This window comes from Danio aesculapii, chromosome 6, assembly GCF_903798145.1.
Source record: "Danio aesculapii chromosome 6, fDanAes4.1, whole genome shotgun sequence".
Taxonomy (NCBI): Eukaryota; Metazoa; Chordata; class Actinopteri; order Cypriniformes; family Danionidae; genus Danio; species Danio aesculapii.
In genome coordinates, this window is record NC_079440.1 from 2,944,122 (window position 1) to 2,956,621 (window position 12,500).

The following is a 12,500-nucleotide window of genomic DNA, read 5'->3' on the forward strand; positions in this document are numbered from 1 at the left end:
GAGTAATTTCAAAATTAGGTTAATATCTTCAATCTGTTTTTTTTTTTGCATGACTTTGTTATGACTTTAATGACTTTGCTGCTTGATTTTTGCATTTTTTTTCAGCAATATGATTTCATTTATATAAAAGAAAGCCATAGCAATAATTAGTCAACGTTTAGAGATAAGTTCAAATTTATGAGAAAAATAAAATAAAATAAAATTAATTAATTAATTAATTAATAATAAAATATATAAATAAATAAATAAAACAAACAAAAATAAAAATAAGAAAAATTATAATAATTAAAAAAAAATAAATAATTAAAAAAAAAATAATAATAATAATTAAAAAAATAAATAAATAAATAAAAATAAAAATAAATAAAGCGCTGCTTACTTCATCATGCAAAAAAAGTAAAAAAGTAATGATTTATATTTGATCAATTTCATATCGGTGCATCCAGAGTGGAAACTGAGATGCATTTTATCAGGAAGTTTTAATGATTAGAAAGTTCAGAGCATCATTTGTAATATTTGTAATATAAACGTGCACCCTCGCACTTCAAATGAATTAGTCTGTGCTGAATGGAGGTCTTAATAAACATCTGACTGACCTTAAATGCCTTAAAAACCTTGCAAAACAACAGATGAACAGACACTGATTATCATAACGTACACCGCGCCATCTGTAATAATCTGAACACGTCTGATCTATACCGATGAATCAGAGTAGCAATCAATAGTAATTCATAGGGACAGGCATCAGAATCAGCGTGTGTGAGTGTGTGTTCTCAGCCAAATCTCATGGCTGAGTCACTAATTACAGACATGTAGAGCTCAGCATAACACACGCAACAACCAGCAGCGCAGAGATGTGCATGCATATGTGTGTGTGTGTGTGAGTGTATGATTAACCTCCACCGCTCACATCACAGCCAATGCTTCAACTGGAGTGATAACACCCAATCCTGTGTGTGTGTGTGTGTGTGTGTGTGTGTGTGTGTGTGTGTGTGTGTGTTTTCATCTGTTATTACACTGTACATATTTTTTTATTGTTTCAGCAAGTCAAGCAGCATCATTAGTCTCGTTGTTTCATTGCGGTGCATTTTATGTTTGTGCCTTTATGCATTTTTCAGATGCTTTTTTACTACTTCACCCAATCAAAGCATCATCATTTTAGTGCCAAGTCATTTCATTTTGATGCATTTTACATTTGAGCATTTTGCTTAAGGAGTGCATGATGTTTAATATCTGTGATTATGTCCTAATACTGTTGATTTGATGATGGCATTATGAAGCGTGTCAATTACTTTTGCAGAAAAAAAAAACATGCATTGACTGACTGTGTGACGCAGTCTATTTAGATGCAGTTAAAATGAGTGTATAAGTTATAAAGGTAAATACAATATATCCCTGTAAAAGATTGTGGTTTTATATTTAGAGCATGATATGATTCAATTTCACACAAGTATGCTGTTTTACTGAATATAAGCAGCAATTAATTAATGATCCGTTCATAAGAGTCAACTTCTTCTGGATGAATCAGCGGTTTTGAACAAATCTTTTGAATGAATGATTCAATGAATCGCTCATTAAGACAGGGACTTGTTACCATGTTTAGGTAGTTTAAGTTTGATATTTATTAATTTATTACAGGCCTAAATCAACTAAGATCAGAACAAAAACAGTATTGTTCTTGCTTTAAAAAAAGCTTATATTTATTACCGCTCTATATGTTTATTTTCCATCACTCTGCCTATTTGTATTGCAAAATAAAATAAAATTTAATAAAAAATTTAATTAAATTACAAATAAATATAAAACAATTAATTTAATTTATAAAAAAAATATATTAAAACAATTATAAATAATAAAATTAAAAATAAGATAAATTAAAACAATAAAAAAGATAAAACAATATAAAACTAATAAAATAAAATATAATTAAATTAAATTCAAATTAAAATAATTAAATGAAACTAAATATAAAACTGAATTCAAGTAAAAAATAAAATAATAAATAAATAAAAAATTAATGAATAAAACAATTGTAAAACAAAATATAAGATAAAATAAAACAAAACAAAAAATATAAAACTGACAAAATAAAATATAATTAAATAAAATAACATTTAATAAAAAATTAAATTAAATGAAAAATAAATAAACCTAAATATAAAACAATTAATTTTTTAATTTATAAAAAAATATATATTAAAACAATTATAAATAATAAAATTAAAAATAAGATAAAATAAAACAATAAAAAAAGATAAAACAATATAAAACCAATAAAATAAAATATAATTAAATTAAATTAAAATTAAATGAAACGAAATATAAAACTGAAGTAAAAAATAAAATAAAAAATTAATTTAAAAATTAATGAATAAAACAATTGTAAAACAAAATATAAGATAAAATAAAACAAAACAAAAAATATAAAACTGTAAAAATAAAATATAATAAAATAAAATAAAATTTAATACGTTTTTAATAAATGTAATAAATTAATACATAATTACATGTAATAAATTTAAAACTAAATATATAGCTCAATTAAATAAAAAATAATAGAATAAAAGAATACTTTTAAAATTAATTTTAAAAATAATACATTTTTTAATAATAATAAACTGATCAAATAAAATAAAGATAAGTTAAATTAAATAAATTAAACTCAAAATATATGTTTGTCAATATTGCATTCTCCTATTGTAATGTTCTTACCAACCTGGCATCATTAATCCTATTGCATAAACTGACCTTGTTGTTGTGAATAGAAACTTGGATTCAACACAAATCTCAATCTCTCTTAAACAAGACGCACGCTTTGAGAAATCATCAGTATCTGGAGCAGGAACAGAAGTTTAATACTTTATGTTTTGGTTTAGATCAGATCGAGTGATTCAGGCCATGTTCAAGCACTGCAGACTATTATAAGAAAGAGACAGATCAGGTGTCTCTATAAAGCGTGTCATCTGCGCAGGGTCAGGGGTCAGAGAGGTCAGCGGGTCAATCCTCAGCTTATAGCAAGTTTAACTTCTAAAAACAGCTCAAATCAACCCTGAGGATCAGCGACACACAACCATCCATCACTTCATTCTGCTTCACATCTGACAGTGTGTCTGAACGCCTCCAGGTCTGAAGACAGCACAGAACTGCTGTGAGGCGAAGTTAAAGATGACTGCATTCACACACTGAAGCTGTAGGACTCTCCGAGCTCAATATGTCTTAAAGGAGACCCATCATCCCCCTTTATAGAAGTTTAAACGCGTCTCTGATGTCCTTTGAGTGTGTGTAGTGAAGTTTCAGCACAAAATATCACACACAAAATGTTTTACAACCCTCTGAAACTGACTCTTATATGCTTTGATCCTAATTGTGGTGTTTTGGTGACTGTCGCTTTAAATTCAAATGAGATTGAGCTCTTTTGCAGAAGAGGGCGGAGCTATAAACGGCTATGCATCAGCATAGTGGCAGATTCAAAACAGAACTAACTGTGTGTATATGCGTGTCTATGTGTGTGCGTGTGTTTGTCTATGTCTTTGTTTGCATGTTTTGTCTGTGTGTGTGTCTGTATCTGGTTTGTGTGTGTATGTCTGTGTTTGTGTGTACATGTCTATGTGCGTGTCTGTATGTGTGTGTATTTGTGTATATATCGGTGTCTAGGTCTGTTTGTGTGTGTATTTCTGTGTGTATGTGTGTGTTTGTATATGTCTGTGTGTGTGTGTGTGTGTGTTTGTGTGTGCGTGTGTGTTTGTACGTTGTGTCTATCTGTGTTTGTGTGTGTATGCCTATGTCCATGTGTGTGTGTGTATGTCTTTGTGTTTGTGTGTACTTGTCTATGTCTGTGTGTGCGTACGTCTATGTGTGTGTCTGTATGTGTGTGTATTTGTGTATATCTGTATCGAGGTCTGTTTGTGTGTGTGTCTCTATATGTGTTAAGTGTGTACATTTGCATAGTGTGTCTGTGTCTGTCTATGTCTGTGTGTGTGTCTGTGCGTGTCTTTGTGTGCATCTGCTTGTGTTTGCATGTGGTGTCTGTATCTGGTTTGTGTGTGTATGTCTTCGTCTGTGTGTACATGTCTGTTTGTGTGTGCATCTATGTATGTGTGTGTATGTGTGTGTGTATGTGTGTGTGTGTTTGCATGTTGTGTCTGTATCTGTTGATGCGTGTATGCATATGTCTGTGTGAGTCTGTGTTTGTGCGTCTATGTCTGTGTTTGGTTGTGTGTGCGCGCGTGTTTGTGTGTGTATTCCTATGTCTGTGTGCACGTGTTTGCATGCGTGTGTGCGTGAACATATGTCTGTGTATCTAGGTCTGTGTTTGTGTGTGCGTCTGTGTGTTTGCATGTGTCTGTGTGTATATGTCAGTGTGTGTATATGTCCATCTGTGTATGTGTTTGCATGTGTCTGTCGGAGTGTGTTTTTTATGTCTGTGTGTGTGTGTGTCTGTTGGGCTCAGTTGGCTGGTCCATCTGTTGTTTCTGTGTCCAGACTGGCTGTCCCGCACAGTAAACCCAGACAGGCCGAGCTGAAGACGGGTCAGGGGCGTCCAGACGTGCTCCAGATCAGCAGGATTAACTCCGCTTCTCTCAACACACACACACACACAGACACACACACACATCCAAAAGAGTCCTAAACCCACTTAAAGCTAATTAGGAAAGCTTTAAAGAGCATGCAAACAGGCGGCCTTTGAAAAAGCCAGACACACTACAGTAGGTGTGTAATCGAAAACAACTGATCATGACATGAACACAACTCAGGATTCCTCTGGTGTATTTACATGAACGGTGATCTGATGCACGTGTTTACTCTTGCGTATTGTTCAAATTGACTCCCGTTTGGTTATGTTAGGGGCTGTTTTTACCCCATCGACTTCCATTTAGTGTTGGGCGATGTCGACCAATTTGGCATCATATGATGTCTAATATGAAACATCGTGATGGACGATGGCATCGACATCATAGGCGGTTAAGAATTACTTATTTATGAATAATTAATAGTAATTAATTATTCAGTTCAATTATTCAATAATTAACAGTTTATGAATTGTAGCCTATTGTTTGAACTACCTGACCCGCATGGTCTTAGCTTTACCCATGACCAAATCATAAATAAATAAAGATGAGTTACACACAAATGACCACCTGTCAATCACTTTTTCAGCAGGATTCTGGCATGAATAGGCAGAGTGATCTGTGTCGGTATAATGTAATGTAATGTATCTTTTATTTAATGCCATGTCAGCAACCAAGGCTATTTTCATGGCAAGAACCTTTCAATAATAAATCTACAATTTAAAATCAACAAACAAATGAACACAGAAATTAAATAAGATTTTTAGTGTTGATGCATGATAAGATTTTAAAATCTTTTCTGGTGTTACTTTGTTAAAAATGTCCTTAAGAGAGTTCATTTCATATAAAAGTCTTCTGGAAGCATTAAAAGCAGGACAGTCTAGTAAAATGTGTTTTATAGTAAGAGGAATTGTGCAGCACAAACATTGAGTAGGGTTTTCACCTTGGAGCAAAAATCCTTGCATGTCCAATACGACATCTGGTAAAAACCACTTGATCAAATCGAGTCTTAAAATGTCTTCAAATTCTGTGTGAGATTTCAGGTTGGATTTTAATGTAATTTATTACTTTCTAAAGCATCCCATTCCTTTTGCCACTTGTTTAAAATGTAGACATTAATAAAAGGTCTCATCTCTAATGGAGGAATTGGCATTTGTTCACCACTTGCTTCAAAGCGTCTTTAGCAGCTGCATCAGCTCGCTCATTTCCTAAAAGCCCGACATGTCCTGGAACCCACCTAAAAATTATGTGACAACACTGATTTTGTAGTTGGTAAACTTTAGTTAAAATATTATCAATCAAAGGATGATCATTCTTTGAAGATTCCATAACTTGGAGGCATGATTTCTGTGTCGGTATAATAGCGTCGACACACTTGGTTGGTAAAAAGGTGCACAACCAACAGGAACCAACCAACAGTCTCTGAGGTTTACACTAAAATTATCAAGTACAAGCGTGAAAGCAAAAGATTGAAGCAGTGTACTGACGCTGTGACACGTTACCTGATAGATTCAAAAGACCGAAGAGTCGTTAGATAGAGACAAGATTAATTAAATATCATGTTTAACAACTATAGTGAGACGTGATCCAGCAGTACATTCTTGATAAAGTGTCCGACGTGCACTGCTCTTTGGGGTTTTGTGCTCAAAGCACCTGCTGACTGCCTGGAGCTCAGAGTCAGACACGCACATAGCCTACAATGCAGTGCATGACAGAGTGTGTGTGTGTGTGTGTGTGTGTGTGTGTGTGTGTGTGTGTGTGTGGTCATGTGATGTTTGCCCATTTTGGTGAAAAAGCAATAAATGTTAGTTTTGCAAAAAGTTGCTGTTATGTGGAGCTATAAATATTGTCTGCATATGAAGATTAGGAATATAAGAGCATAGATCTCGTTTGTTTGTATGTTGTTAGTGCTGTATTTATACCATAGCAATCTGCTAGTGTTTGCTTCCAGATCTCCCGATTGCAATGGAGAAATACTGGGATATCTCTGTAGACTGATGGCATTTCATGCTGTTCAGCCTTATAATCTTAAAATGTGAGTAAAATCAGCTGTTTTGTCATCACTTTAGACATTACGCTAGAGAATCACTCAAACACTAGCTCTACAGTGACGTTGGTGAAGTAGTATCAGTTTCTGCAGTTCTGCAGATGTGAATGAATGGAGGAAGAAAGAAGCTCCATATACAAAAGGATTGTTATACTTTCAGTGTTTGATTTTCCATTTTATATACATGATTATGCAGTCGAACTGTTGTATAAACGTAATATTACACTCGTAGTAGTGCGATATGGCTGTATATCGTCACTGGTGGAACACTAAGGCACTCGAGCCAACGGACGCCTCACACTAGTGCTGATATACAGCCATATCGCACTGCTACTCATGAGATATTGCTGTATTATGTATTTTTTATTGTCTATTTCTATCAAAATGTTTGTGATACCATCAATCTTAAGGCAGTTTGTTCCAATGCAAGAAGCCAGCAGTGTATGACTTATTTAAAATGTCAAAAGAGCATCAACAGCTGCAATTAAATTTAGATTTTTATTTGATAACTATTGCGAATGAAATCGCTTTTAAAATAATTGATTTGAAGGAAATATAATGTTATTTTTAAAAAGAGAAAAAGATAAAAGATTTATCCTCCATAATTGTATAGTAAGGGTTTTTAACGTGAATGCACACAGATTGCTTCGACATTCACTTCCAGGTCACGCTTTAGTACAAAAACAGATTTTATTCTGCAAATATTAAATAGTCAAATCATAAACACACAGTTCTGAAGTTAAAATAGCCTCTCTGCACTCTTATTCTTGGATTTATTTAACAGGTAATGAATCATATGTCAAAATTGATTTTACTCCACTGCTACAGCTTGTAAATACAGTGAATGAAGTGCAAGAGCGACAGCAGAAGAGGTGTTGTGAGGAGCACTTCTATGATGGACTGTCACACACACACACAGAACATGAAGCTGCTGCTGCTGGAAATTCATTCACATCTTCAGTCGCTCTCGCAGAGATGGACATAGAGTCTGTCCTCCATTTCACATCTCACTGAATCCATCATGTGATGCTCCACTGAGCCCTTACACTCCTGCCAGCCCACAACACACACATGTACACACACACAGACACATTTATACACACCCTTTATACACAAATGCAAACATACAGTTCTACACAAATGTAGACACACCCAACCAAAACTTCAACACACATGTAGATACACACACACACACACTTGTAAAGTGCTTTTGAAATGGAATTGTGATGTCTGACGCCAATAATTGGCCAAATGTCCAATACCAGATGGTAAACACACACAAAAAAAAAGTCAAATACAAATAAAACAAGAGCGACTGAAATCTGAGATCTGAAAAATGCCTTTCCACAGTGTAACAATACAATCCTGTTTATCCTAACGATGAAAACGATCAACTACGAACAATAAAAACCACAACGCACTGACTAAATCATCTCCAAATGTCTACTGCGGGCATCTGCGCCATTTAAACCACTATCAGCAATAAACCGATGGCTAAAATACAGTCTCAAGCACAACAAGTGAATCTAATCAGCATTAAATCACTGGATAATGACATCCCTTGCTTTTAAAGCAAGCATTAAAACAGCATAACGTTGACCAACAGCATACACAATCCAAACCATATCAGATGAACATGAAAACAGCGTCAGACTTTCATGGAGAATTCAACACGCTTTATTACTCATTGGAAGTTAGTGCACTGATAAATCCACAATAATAGACTAGAAATAGAAATTAAAGGGGACCTATTATGTCCTTTTTTACATATAAAATAAGTCTCTGATGTCCTTTAAGTGTGTGTAGTAAAGTTTCAGCTCAAAATATGACACAGATAATCTTTTATAACTCTCTGAAATTGGCTGTGATCCTAATTGTGGCGTTTTGGTGACTGTCGCTTTAAATTCAAATGAGATTGAGCTCTTTTTCAGAAGAGGGCGGAGCTATAAACACCTGTGTGTCAGCATGTTGGCAGATTCAAAACTCTAATGGACAGCTGCTTCTCACTTAGGCTGTTTATGCTAATGAGGAAGAGATGGTCAATAGTGGGCGGAGCTTAATTTCTCCCTCTGATGACATGTACAAAGGGAGCATGTCAATCAAAGTGTTTCTACAGACAAGTCTGATTGGCTGTGATCCTAATTGTGGCGTTTTGTTGACTGTCGCTTTAAATTCAAATGAGATTGAGCTCTTTTTCAGAAGAGGGCGGAGCTATAAACACCTGTGTGTCAGCATGGTGGCAGATTCAAAACTCTAATGGACAGCTGCTTCTCACTTAGGCTGTTTATGCTAATGAGGAAGAGATGGTCAATAGTGGGCGGAGCTTAATTTCTCCCTCTGATGACATGTACAAAGGGAGCATGTCAATCAAAGTGTTTCTACAGACAAGTCTGATTTAAATAAACTGAATTAATTAATGTTTACTATTAGAAGCTGGTTATATTTACACACTGCTGCCACACAACTGTGTTTAAATCCCTTATAAAGTCATGCATAATAGGTCCCCTTTAGGAAACTAAATAAAATGAGAATTTAAGTTTCCTTCAATAACACCGTCTGTTGTTTTATTGTTGGTTTTATAATATCTGAAGAAGCTCAAACACATTTTAATGAAAAACAAAACTTGGGAATTATGTTCAATTATGTTCAATCAATTAACTACTTGCAATATGACCAGAAACATACAATAACTCCAAAAGTAGCATGATAAAACAAATGTTTTCGACAAAGCAAAGCATGAAGATAAGAAAATCCTCAAACGTAAAACAGAAATAAAGGGGTAGTTCAAGCAAATACACAAATTCTGTCATCATTTAATCACTCTCTACTTGTGATAAACCTCGATCAGCTTCTTTCTTTATTGAACAGAAAAGAAGATATTTTGAAAAATGTTGGAAACCAGTAAACATTGACTTTCATAGTATTTGTTTTTCCGTTAACACTTTAGTTTAAGTCACAGATGGCTTATTCCCTGCCTTTATTAAGAAATTAACTATTATTATTAGTTATAAAGGGACAGAACGATGGCGCAGTGGGTAGCACAATCACCTCACAGAAAGAAGTTCGCTGGTTTGAGCCTGGACTCGGTCAGTTGGCATTTCTGTGTGGAGTTTGCATGTTCTACCAGTGTTGGCGTGGGTTTCCCCACGGTTTCCCCCACAAGTCCAAAAACATGGTATATGTGAATTGAGTAAGCTAAATTCCCCATAGTGTATGTGTGTGAATGAGTGTGTATGGATGTTTCCCAGTGATGGGTTGCAGCTGGAAGGGCATCCGCTGTGTAAAACATATGCTGGAGAAGTTGGCGGTTCATTCCGCTGTGGTGATCCCAGATTAATAAAGGAAAATGAATGAATTAGTTTTAAAGCATGATCTTATTCTGCCTCCTTGATCCTGACCAAAACCTATAGCCAACTACTAGCTTGCTAATTATTAATAAGCAGATAATTAGTAGTCTGTTGAGCTAATACTGCCTTAATTAATGGTTTGTAAATAGGGTGAATTGTGACCTAAAATAAAGTCTTAATATTTTTCCTACAATGAAAGTCAATAATTACCAGTTCCAAACATTCTTCAAAATATCTCCTTTTGAGTTCATCAGAAAAAAGAAAAGCAAGGAACCACTTTTTTTAGCTCAGCTATCTCTTTAAGACGAGATATTCTGTCTTACCTTCTTCATTCTGCCGTTTCGTGTTCCTGCGAAAACCACCGTGTTTCCTCGATAATCGTACGCAGCGACAGAAGTCATCCCGTCATCTTTGTCTATGAAGAGCGGCGTGCCCTCGATAGTCCTAGTGCCCCCAAGAGGCTGGTTAAAATCCTGCCCGCAGAAATTATCATCGATCTGGAGAGGCTGAAACACAGAAACAGGAGAGTTAGAAATCAGATGATCACCGGTTTCAAGGTTTACAGCGGTTTGGTAAAGTCAAAATTTTATTTATTCATTTATTCATTTTCCTCCGACTTAGTCCCTTATTTATCAGGGGTTGCCACAGCGGAATGAACCGCCATCTATTCTGGCATGTGTTTTTACACAGCGGATGCCCTTCCAGCTGCAACCCAGTACTCATACACACTCATTCACACACACACTAGGACCAATTTGGTTCATCAACTCCCCTATAGCGCAGGAGTTTGGACTGTGGGAAACCAGAGCACCCAGAGGAAACCCACACCAACACGGGGAGAACATGCAAAATCCACACAGAAATGCCAACTGATCCAGCCAGGACTCGAACCAGCGACCTTCTTGCTGTGAGGCGACAGTGCTAACCACATAGCCACTATGCCGCCCCAAAGCAACATCATCTCCTACAGAAAAGGAGCCTCCGCATCAAAATCTACTGGTCAGAATCTTATACCGGACCATGCCTGGTTAGAAACAGTGACAGGCTGCGGCTGGGTGTGTTTTCCTAAAGACACTATCAGAGGAAGTTCCCCCCACACACACACACTGCTGTGAGAATACTTAGGCAATGAATCCCAAAATGGAAAAGCAGAGTCACTGTATTGCAGGAAACCCTGGAAAAGTGAAGTGAGTGGGAAAAGACAACTGTTTCTCCTCCCAACACACTGAAATCTGGAAGAGTTTGTTGCTCATCAGGTGATATTCAGACTTTCTCATGTGTGTTCAACCTTTTCATATTGCTGAAAAGATTTTAAAAATATTTTAAGCTTATTCTGCTCAAGGAAATTATTTTAAAGATGCACTAAAATGAAAAATCTGAGACAAAGCTGAAGATTCTGGATGCAGTTTGCAGAAAACCAAAACCTAACATGCTTTGCAATAATTATTATTTATTAATTTATTATATAATTATTAATTTTATTGTTTTTTCCATTTTTTTTCACTAATTTTTCTCTCTAAGTTTCACATTCCTTCACTATTATTAAATAATATAAATACTCTTTATATTTAGCTCAATTACTTAAAAAAAAAAAAACAAGTATTTGTTGGTCATCAGGTGAGATTCACTCTTTAAAACTTGACATTTATTTATTACATATTTATTGCCACATCAGCAACTTATGTCTATTTCGTGGCCAAATGGATATACATTAAACTATTACATGATAAAAACAAATTCGTATTATAAAATAAATAAATAAATAAATTACTTAGACAAATATATAAAATATAAATAGATAAAATTTACAAAAAAAAAATTCTAAGTTAAGGTTAAGTTCAGGTATATTTTTGATAAAAAATGTAAAACTCTTCCTGGTGGAACCTTTTTAAAAATGTCCCTCAAAGTATCTCCTTATAAAAATTTTGTCTAATGGAATTTAAACTTCTACATTTCAACAAAATATGCTTGATGGTGAGAGCAGTCCGGCAGTAATTACATTTAGGTGATTCTTCGTTATTTAATAAATATGAATGTGTCAACCTAGAATGTCCAATTCAACATCTGGTATAGACCGTCTTATCATGCTTGCTTTCGAAATTATAATTTGCTAAATGTCTTTCAAAACTTGACATTAAAAAATACAACACTATTAAGGTATACTATACTAGACTTTACTATAAGGTTATATTAATTAATGTTAGTTAATGCCTTTACTAACATGAGTAAACGACGAACACATTACAGTATTCATGTTAGTTAATGAAAATAAAGTCATTCATTGTGAATTCATGTTATCTCAAGGTGCATTAACTAATGTTAACAAGCATGAATTTTGGATGATAATAACAACGCATTAGTAAACTATGATTAATACATGCTGTACAGGTATTTTTCATAATTAACTCATGTAAATACACTAACTAATGAAACCTTATTGCAAAGTGTGACCAAAAATATAAACACGTTTCGTAAAACTTTTTACATTTAGCTCAATTATTTATTTTCGCTTGTTGAAAAATGGCAAAAATATAAATT

General features: G+C 34.5%; 1 protein-coding gene across 1 annotated transcript in view; it reads right to left on the reverse strand.

Annotated features, from left to right (window-relative positions):
• plxna1b (plexin A1b) overlaps nt 1–12,500 on the reverse strand; it is a 323,568-nt gene that overhangs the window by 254,050 nt on the left and 57,018 nt on the right. Inside the window, 1 exon segment of the mRNA XM_056459328.1 lies at nt 10,286–10,468. Coding sequence (XP_056315303.1) covers nt 10,286–10,468 — 183 coding nt within the window.